The sequence below is a fragment of the Monopterus albus genome, unplaced genomic scaffold (assembly GCF_001952655.1).
Source record: "Monopterus albus unplaced genomic scaffold, M_albus_1.0 scaffold20.1, whole genome shotgun sequence".
Taxonomy (NCBI): domain Eukaryota; kingdom Metazoa; phylum Chordata; class Actinopteri; order Synbranchiformes; family Synbranchidae; genus Monopterus; species Monopterus albus.
This window is the reverse complement of record NW_018127900.1, coordinates 2,208,942-2,219,705: the sequence shown is the minus strand read 5'-3', so window position 1 is coordinate 2,219,705 and position 10,764 is coordinate 2,208,942. Positions and strand designations below refer to the sequence as shown.

At 41.3% G+C, this 10,764-nt stretch overlaps 1 protein-coding gene across 1 annotated transcript in view; it reads right to left on the bottom strand.

The window, feature by feature from the left end:
* Nucleotides 1-358: 358 nt before the first annotated feature.
* Nucleotides 359-10,764, bottom strand: part of sema6a (sema domain, transmembrane domain (TM), and cytoplasmic domain, (semaphorin) 6A) — a 109,452-nt gene continuing 99,046 nt past the window's right edge. Inside the window, exon 19 of the mRNA XM_020593682.1 lies at nucleotides 359-2,711. Coding sequence (XP_020449338.1) covers nucleotides 1,564-2,711 — 1,148 coding nt within the window. The 3' untranslated portion in view covers nucleotides 359-1,563. The remainder of the gene's footprint in view (nucleotides 2,712-10,764) is intronic.

Here is a 10,764-nt window from a genome sequence, read left to right as displayed (position 1 = left end):
CCTCCCTCGTGTCTTCCCTCTGGACTGTAACTGTGTTATGTCTAGGGACCAGAATTACAACAATAACACCTACATTCTTTAATTGCATTTTCACCAAACCAGGAAAACATCATGACATAAGAAAAAAAAATACTACAAGGAGACAAAGTTAACAGCTATTAATGAAAACATTGTCACTACATTAGGGTGTAAGGCACAAATTTACATGTGGAAAAAGAAGCAGGCAGTACAGATGATTTTATAGTTTCTTTTTCGCCTGCTCATCTGTGTGAAGTCGCTAGAAAAGACAATACAATCCGAGATGGAAGTATCGCCCTCATTTCCTTGCAGTGTCACTTACAGCTTTTTTTTTTTTTTGTATGTGTGTTTGCAGATCCCTGTTGCTGCAGTTGTTTCTTTTATATTTGCAACATGCAACAGTGAGCATTGATGGAACCGGTAAGTCAGCAACCAATTGGGACAAATGTTACCGACTCACATAAAACCACAGTGCTGATTGGAGGGGGGTTGGGTGGGGTGCTCACTGCAGCAGTGAAAGGGTGAGATTCAGGAAGTCTGTTTTTATGATTGGTCTAAAACAACAGAAATTCTGGTCCAAGAAGGTAAAAGTCCCTGTCTGGCACAGTTTAAATAAATATCTCCTCCTCTTCACAGAGGTCACGTATATCTCAAGCTGCAGGTCCCACTGAGCACGCAGTAAGACCTAGTGGACCTTTAGTCATCAAAAAAGTTCTACTGGCTCCAGTTTAATGACTTTAAATAAGATTTTTCTCACATGAATTAATAATAAAAGATCTCTTCTCTGCCCTCTCTCTCTCTCTCTCTCTCTCTGAGCCTAGAAAGTCAGTCTTTTTCCCAAAAGCACTTAATAAAAATAAATACAACAAGCTATTAGTATTAACAGTCATGTGTTATTCAGTAACCAGTACAGTAGGAGATTCTTCTGGCCCAGTCTTTCAGTCAAACCCAGGCAGGACTTGATTGCTGTAACACTGAGAGGCTTTTCACAGTTTCTGACAGAACTCAGGCAGATCTCTGTCCTTTCAATCTCTCTGAGTGCCTGCTCACTCAGTCTACAGTCCTCAAGGTACTGTACAACGATTACTGTCCATACCCAGCGTGCTGTCATCTTATGTGCTTTTACCAGCATGACAAAGTATCAAGTCAAGTCCCAGTGGCTAAAGACACCACAAACGAGAGAGCCACCATCTTGGATGGGATGCTACAGGGCGCCATTGGATGACAAATTCAGGATAAGCATCAATTTCTTCTCTTTCAGTAGCACATGTTCCCATGTAAGGTTACTGAGGAACTGGGATCCAGAGCTTGATGACAGCAACAAATGACAACAACCATTTGTATATTTACATATTTATATAAAAAGAAAGTGTTTCCTTAAAAAACTGTTATGTTTTCCACTGTACTGTACACCAAAAACAATCAGACAAAGAAAAACACTAAAATGAGATGCAAGTTGTACAGTATTCCCTGTTTTTTTTTTCTCTTTCAGAAAAAACTTTCACTATTGTCCATTCACATTGGACTGACTGGCTAACAATGTGACTATGTGCACGAGTCACTGGACTTGACTTTTGTTGAGAGTGACACTACAGAGGGTTTGGGAGGGACATCAGGCTTGAGATATTTGAAGCCCGTTCGAGGCAGTGACCCATAGGAGCTCATTCCAGGTTGCCGTGACAGAGATACTCCCTGTGCTGTCATTTGTATGGAGTCCACCCTCTGAGGCGCAGGCGGTGGAGTCTCCACACGGTTGAAGCTGTGATGTCTCGCCAAGTGGGAGGAGTTAGAAGAGTTGGTGTTGTGTTTCTTGAGGGCAGAAGATGCTGATCCTTTCCGGAGACCGTAGACTGATGAGTGGACCTCCAGGCGTTTTCCCATCTGTGGGACAGCAGGAGGGATGGTGAGAGAGGCCTCTCGCTGGGGTACACGAGGCGGCAGCACCCCGTCTGGATCCACGATGTTGAGGTTGTGACATGTATTCTTCACTGTCTTGTATTCCAGGGTAGCCCCCTGGTCGTCCATGACACTGTGGCCCATGCTCAGATCACTGTGGGGGGGCTGCTCTACATACTCGTGCTGGTAGGACTGCTGGTGCTGCTGCAGATGAGGCTGCAGCTGGTGCTGATGCTGTGGCAGAGGCAAGACCACCACGCTGGAGATGTGCCCTGGTGATGCTCTCAGAGGCAGGTCTGTAGAGATAACAGGGGAGCCCATTGGTGGCATGTCCTTGGTGCAAGCATTGATAAGGTTCTGGTTCCTCTCCCACTCACGGCTTCCCCGGCTGGGCTTACGACGTGGCTGCATGGGGGTGGATTCAGGCGTTGGCAGAGCAGCTAGGTCTAGATGATGCTGGTCTGCTTTTATCAGCATTTTTCCATTTGCTGCCAGTCTCCCGTTGTGCATCAAAGGGGTAAGGATCGCCTCAGGGTGACTGTCTTTGGCCTGTGTCTCAAACAGGCCCGTCAGCTTGGTCACACTGTTCATGGATCCCCGACGGGAGTGGAGGTGGTGGCTGTCCTTTTCCTTGCGGCTTGTCAAGTCCATATCTCTCCGCCGGTGGTCACAGATGCAGTAAACGATGATTCCAGAAAAGATTGCGCCCATGGCAAAGGCCAGGATGACAGCAATGGCCAACAAGGTCACAGGAACCAGCTGGTCACGACCCTTCTGGTAGCTCTCACGAATCACACCTGCAGGGAGACATGGATGTGACATTCAGACAGGCAGACTGGAAGAAGAAGGAGAGATGCTGCTGGTGTGTGCTGTAGGAACTTGTTTCTAAGAAAAAACAGAGCTGTTGGGGGAAGATGCTTATTATTACATCTAACCTAAAAATATAAAGTGATATTGAATTACAATAATTAAAAGATGCGTTCTGGGTAAGAAGATTAGAGGATTAAATTATTTTGTGAAGAACATGCAAATGAAGACGGGTTTATCTAGTCATAAGGAACACCTATTCAAAATGAGCACGAACGGTAGCTTGAAGTAGCAACGTTCAGTGTTTCCCAAAAATCCAATCTTAGACAGAAAATGTGTTTTAGAGCGGTGATTATGATTCACATTTTAAAGTCCAGATAAAACTGTCTGCTGAAATGAAAAAAGATCTGAGCTGAGATAAAGGCGCCTGAAACACTCAAACCCTTTCTTCTCATAGATGCAAATGGGAGACTTTTCATAAAACTTGGATCCAATCTCATGAATCACAGAGAATACATTAAAAAGCTTCTGATTAGGCACTAAATCCAATGAGCTGTGTCATCACTGTCTTATGCAAGCGCCACTTTCAAAGACTGGTGAAGATGCGCTCCAATACAGCCAAATAAAAGGTAATTCAATAAAAGAGACTGTGAAGTATTCTCACAGTGGGATTGTGGGAGCAGGGGGTTGTGTGTAATAAAATGGGGTCAACAATAATTTGCACACACATACCTGAGTGTGGACACATGCATCTCCCACACACACGCACATGCACACAGATGATATCTCCCAGCCTGTTGATGAATGTAGACACCTAATGCAGCACTCTGTTCCTTAGGTTAAACACATCGGTCCACAGCAGACAGAGTTATAATGCATTCACACATGAACTGTGGCCAACGCAGATCAGTTACCACAGACAGAGGATTAGACAGGTGGGTTGTATCACTTAAAAAGCTCCCACAGTGCACTGTCGGTCTTGATAACGTGACTCAGTTACATGCGAACTGTGCTCATTGTCTAGTATCATGGTATATATTATTCATTGTAAAAGATGATGTGAAATATTGTTTGCGACCTTCCTGTAGAGGCCATAAAAACCTGCCAAACGGTACAATGCAAAAAAGATAAAAGCCTTTAGTCACTCTGTCTGATATCACCACGGACAATAACCTGATAGTCACATATCCATAATGCCAGTGTGTGTCTCATAAACTGAGGAGGTGTGTTTTACAGGGAATCCATGTGCTAAATAAACATTATATGGGTGATCTCGTTCAGAAATCATAAACATTTAATTTACACTTTACACTGTGGTGGCAAAGGTTTGGAACTGGATGTGACTTCTTAAGACTTACTTCTGTTGACTTAACATGCTAGCATAATGATTTTTAATACCTTTTTATGCCTTGTCTGCATTTCTTGTCATTTTGTTGATTTTCTTACAATACAGAAATGTACTGTGAAAAGTTAAATGCTGTCCAGACATCAACTTTGATGCTTGTCAAGCAGATTGATGCCATTTTGTCTTGTCACAGTTTGTAGTTTTGACATATCGCTCAGCGAGAACATCATTTATTGTATCTGTAACTTTCCAAAAAAAAAGAAAATGCATTAACATGAAGTCACAATGCTTCTGTAAAATCCTGAAGGGCTGGATAATCGTGTTTAGGCTTTTCAGCTTGGCTGTGTCACTGAGGACGTACTCAGAGAGTATCTTCTTTCTTGTCTTCTCTATAAGACATAACACAGACACAGAGACAGCATGGTAATCTGTTCACATGGAACCAAAACTCAAACTCTTTTAAACTAACATCCATAATCCTCACTCACTGCAGTCATACTTCATTAGTCCAAAAACATGATTTTAAACCCGTTTTCTTAGCCAGAATAAAGCACAGAGTCTTTGCATTGGCTTTAAAGCTCAACCTGGATAAAAAACATTTACTTCACTCTTCATTTACTGTAAAAACAAAACTTGACCTTTCTCTTTAATAGAGCGCTGACAATATGCAGCTCAGGCATACCTCATTAAGTAATAAACAAAAAGGGTTTAAAACTTCTTTTCTAGCCAAAATGGTTTCTTATCAACAATATGCCCGGCTGTGTAGAGAGTGGGAGAAGTGATCTTCAGTCCAACCTTAAGGTTTGAAAGGTATAATGTTATGTGACCAGATGACCCGCCTGTCCGATGAAACATCTGCTTCCCATTTCATGCAGGAACATCTAAGTGCAGGAGGGATACTTTCCTTGCTGCTATATTTCATTTTGTCAACTTTCTCCTGTCCTCACTTTTTGCACCACTTTCTGCTGCTTCTCTCCTTAACAGATGCAGTGAATCACTTTCCTGACTTTTGCCTTGTTTCAGGGTGTTTTTTTTCACACTCTTCAGCTTCCATATGGTAAGTGTACTACTCAGTGGAAACTGGCAAGGCTGTAATTATAACTTTGTGGTCTTTGTGAGTTATCATCCTTTGGCAGAAGAGACAGTGGTGACGGGTGCTGCTTGAGAGCTGTTAGGTTAAACATTTCAGCGAACAGTGGAGAAATGAAAGAAGAACTGAGCTTCACTCGAGGTGAGGAGCCCTTATAAAATATCCAGAAACCATTTACACAAAAAAATGAAAGTGCCTGCATAAACAAACACTTTGGAAAATCTACCTTTTTCCCATCATCCTTGTTAAATGTAAATACATTAATCCATTTATGTCTATGTTGCTTACATAAATGAAAGGGCAAGTCAAAACGGTTATGAATTTTCATGACCGCGACTGTATTGCCCTAAAGGTTAAAGGACCAATTCGGGGTTTTTCATTTCGGTATTAAAACAATCCTGATGTATTCCTGTGTACGTGAAAATAGGTATTGGTCATTGTCACTTCTCCTATTCTCCACTCTGACCCTGAATGTTTCCAACCGGAACATGACTACGCTGCAAAAAATGAGGGACAAATTACACAACTATACACAACAACTACTATAAAGGCTCAGCAAGGTACTGTCCAGGGAAATAAAAGAGATTAATTTGGCTTAAATAGACTGTAACTGTAAAATATACTAACTTGACTTAGCTTAGTGGGACAGCTAAAGCTGCGTGTGAGCATCAGACGAGCTTTGAGTGCACGTTTTTATAGAATGGGAGTTGTGTAGTTTGGTCCACCCCTTGGTCCATCTTTTTATGGTGGTCTTGCATCTTTTTGTGATTGTTTTATGTCTCTTTTTGGTAGTTTTGCATCTCATTTTGGTAGCTCTGTGTCTCGTTGCAGCCCATGTGTGCCGCTTTTTGGTCTTTTTTTTTCTTTGCAGTTGCTTTGGGTCTTTGTGATAATTCTGAGTAGTGTGGGTGGTACCAGAGCAAAATTGAAACAGGACACAGGGCAACGCTCCCTCCTTTGTAAAAAAGCTGCACTGCACTCTGTCCAAAACCTCCTGACTCCCGCTCTCCGCTCTCTCTGTGCTCCCATGCTCTGGCCCCCAACCTCTTGGGCCCCTGGGCCTGTGACCACTAGGCCCGTTTGGTAATCCATCCATGGCCAGAGGGCAGCAGAGTCAAATGGGTTGGCCACTAAAGGAGGTGAACAGTGGAGCAGGATCGTTGGCATCTATTTTGGGTATGGGAGCCAAAGTTAAAGCCCCTTTTTTAACCTGCACTGTATGGCTCTTCTTGTCTGCATCTTTTTAAAAGTCATTCTCCTTTATGTCCATCACTCATGTCTTTAGCACTCGCAGATACTTCCAGAGGGTACTTAGCCTAAGGCCATGGGTAAAACACAAAAGAATGAAAAAGAGAAAACTTTGAAGACTTCCATCTTCAGTTTGAGGGATTGGTTCTCATCTTAACATCAAAGAGAATGCAAGTTTCCACAGAGGACACCGGAGCTGTCTCTGTCGACTCACAGAACGTCAGGCTTTTGAATTCAGGTGGCAATGGCGTTCATTTTCATAGTCCGCTGTGTGATCTTGGCAAAACTTTTCAAAACTTTCCCAACGTGGCCTTGAAAAGTATCAAAGTGCTGCTAAAACCCACAGATTTTCTGCTTTAGTCTCATCATGCTGAGGTTCTGACTATACAGTGAGTTATAATCTTCCGGTCTTGCCTCTCACCCAGAATGCATCGCAAGGCATCCTGCAGTTCGATGCTTCTTTCGGTGGTTGAAATGATTTGAATTTCACACTGCCTCAGGCCTCAACATTCAGATATTAAACACATATCTCAGATACTCAGATATTTCTCGCTGTCAAAACAGCCTGGATAGGCAACACTTACTTGTAAATCAGAAACATTGTAATCTGCTGCGACTGGAAGTTGTGAATGCTCTCTCTGTCTCTATCGCTCGCTCTGTGTCGGCCTGACACATAGATGCTCTTGCACTCCTCTAATCTATTTAGAAGCACTAGCTTGACTTAAGCCCACAGAGCTCGTCTTTGTGTTGGGAAAACTTCAAAGGCAGTTAAACATCACAGAAGGGTTAGGCACAGGGCCCTAACCTCTGACTACAGACCGCTACACAGAGATATCTGCAAAATGACAAAAATCTTAATCATCCTTAACTGCACTCGCTGAGTTGCCACTTGTTGAAAGGGAAACACAAAAACTAATGTAGACGAAGAAGAGCAGCAGAAAATCTTTAGTGGCTTAAAATATGTTGTGACGTCCCTGCCGCTGTCTTGCAATTTGACCCGGCCGACCTCGGCACGATTGGTTGATAATGGGAAGGTCATCAGCTAATGTGCTTCACCTGGACATTCTTGGTTTTAAAACCTGGCCCGTGTGCTGACTTCGCTTTCTTCACTTATGACTCACATCGCCTTCTTTTCTTTTGCACTGCTCTTAGTTTTATTAAACCACTGCAATGACTCCCCTCTGTCACCACGTTGTGTTTACTATGCACTCACTGCGGTGATAGCTTTAGGAACATATTGTTTGCTTTAGGGGACTTGCTCGTTATCTTTTAGAGAGGACATTACTGTTTAGATGATGACAGCAATTCATTGAGTTCTGTTTAATCCCCAGTTAGGATATTATCTCATTAAGTCTTGTGTTTGTTTGCAATGGAGAGACATTTGCATTAATGCTGTTATTCAATATTAAAGCACTTATTAGACAATCCTGAGTCAGTACACTGCATCCTGATGAGCTAGTTAAGAAAAAAATAAATCCATAATTACATCATTCTGCACTCAGGTATTAACACAGATGTACTAACTTGCCCACCTTCTCACATACAAACTGTAGTTTTTAATACTTACATGTAATCATCCTAAATTAAATGTCCCTGCACCATTTTCATCAACAGTTTGAAACCTTAAATTGACACAACTACTGTTTGTATTAATGGGTGATAGATTTGTTAAAAGACTCTGCCCAGCATGAATAGTACATCTAAAACAATTATTCCAATAATGTCTTTATTTTAATGGTACCGCATGTTGAAGTTAGTAGCTCCCTGACAGTGCAGTGTTGGAATCATAAGTCAGAAATTATAAAAATGTGGAAAAGCTGTGATTTGAATTCCTCTGTAGCATTTTTCTATAACACAGTCTACTGTTAAATCAGTGTGCAATCTTGAAAGTCACTGTTATAGAGACGGTGACCCACTTAAGTGTATTTTATCGTGCTATGACTTCTGAAAATGTGTGGCAAGTTTCTGACTTTTATGGCTGATTAAAGTGCTACGTTTGGATTGATATGTGTTGTAATTCAACCACTTACAGTGTAAATACAGAAGCATAATTGTGCACAACAGGCCCTACATAGTAACACAAATGAACAAAGTCTCTACTTGTATCTATCTAATGTGGCCCTTTAAATACAGTTCAGAGTAGGATAATGACAGCTGAATGTGGGTTAGGCATGCTTAAAAAGCACACAAGGATGAGCTGCTGCCACATGAGATTCAGCCTGACATGGCCAAAAAGACAAAGCAAACCTTTTGTGTGAAGCAGCAACGGTGAGAGGTCTTACTGAAAAGCATAACCAAAACATTTCCATGAAAATGGAAAAGTAAGCAGCAAATGTGTGTAGAAAACAAAAGCGGTCTTAAAGAACAATACGCTAATCAGTGGAGGAAATGAAAGCTTATGCCTTGACGTCAGTCAGGGAAGTGCGTAACATCCAGGGAAAACCAGTCCACTGTTTCTATTATGATTCACAGTGGGCTGCAAATAATTTCTCTTTGGCCGCTAAGAAATGCTAAGCCAAAATCCTGGACTCAGAATAATAGCGAAGGTGTCTGAGTAGCAGGAATATGAGTTGTAGGATTATTTGATTTTTTTTCTTTGCTACAGTGCTGTCTTTTTGCCTTCAAGTTCCACTTCACCATCTTTTAATGGAATTAACCTAAACCCTATCATTCCACTGCAAAGACATACTAACATTATATTTCCTAGTGTGCTCACCCTCACAGACCTCTGCAAAACTCCACCAGCCAAATGCACCATCAGACAGCAAGCAGAGTTCATGCTAAACTAAAGCCTCTATTACCTCAAATCTTGTCAGTTCACCTCCAGGGAGGGCAATTTGAAAGGAGATATGTCTCCATAATAATCAGACCACCATCCTTTTTTTCTCACGAGTGGTAGAAGCAATATAACTGAAAGATTATGCGACTGCATTTAGGAGACAAAGATACTAAATGCACTGTCAGTTGACTGTTTTGGGTTTGTTTGCAGAGCTAATATGGGAATAGGCTGTGGATGAACAGACCTTTCCAAACTACACACGTTTTTTGGCTTTAGTTTATTTTAACAGTATACTCTAAACTGGGCTTTCAGATTTGCCAGAGAAGCTTAAATCAAAGCCACAGTCCTGGTCTTCTGGGGGCATGTATAGTAGTTTGGCAGAGTCAGGACAATGGAGACTGAATTCATTCTCTATTCATTCTCATTCTCTGAATTCATACTTTGAAGGAAAGTTTGAAACTCGGATTTGACTGAAAAAATAAAAATTGCTATTTTGTCTGGTAGTACTGGATGTATTTGACAGTTTCCCCCTATAACTACAGGTAACATTCCAGACTGACATGGTATCCCCGGTAATGATGGTGAAATGTTCCTTCAACTGCCTTACAGAAAGTCAGATGAAGTGAAATGCTCAGGCTATCAAGACTTTTTGGCATGAAAAAAACAGTGCTGCATCCCTGTGCGATCGGAGTCTCCCTTTATCTCTCCCTCTCTCATGCCCGCCTCACCTCAGCATCCAGGTGTCAGGGAGCTGCCTGCAGCTGAAAATAACCCTTGCAGAGCAGCTGTCAACCAACTGGTATAACCATGAAATTCTGACATGCAGGGAAATAATTTCTCCCAACAAATTACAATAGCGCTTACGTCATAGCAAAGAAATTATCATGAAAATGCCACAGTTGTTTAGGAAATGTTTGCAAAAAATATTGTGGCTGTTCAGATTAAATCTGCAAATCAAGTTTGTAATTATGAAGTTGAAAACATTGCATCTTCTTGGCACTTGTGAATATTGATTTTGTAATTCATAATGAGTACAACAAATGAAACAAAACCATCACGCCAGACACCCATGTCTTCTAGAAATTGTTTTTTATAATTAATTACCTTTCCCAGTTACACTGTGATAAGAAACTGCCACCTGGATTATGTGTATAGGCAACATTTCTTCTTGTTGTACACTACATATAGTACACGCAGTATAGTATATTTAGAAAGCAACTTATGAAAGGCTACAAATAATTTAGAAGATACTCCAAGCTAAAGCTAAAGCAATCTAATGCAACAGCCCTGTAGTAAGTCCCCCCTTCAGGAAGGTTTGGTTTTTGATCAAACTGTTTTAGAGGACTGTTGATTATACTGTATGGTCATTTTGGAGGAAGTAGTTTGTGCTGAAACATGTTGCGTTATAGAGTATAGAGAGGTGTTTCTGTTACCTGTTGCTTTACATACCATCAAGGAAATGATTGGAATGACAAAATAATGAAAGAACCTGTCAAAATAAAGTGGTTTGGTTACTGTTAGTAAAGAAATAAAGTCTATTCCCACTGTTAACTTTTTCAATATTTAATCAAAACCATGATC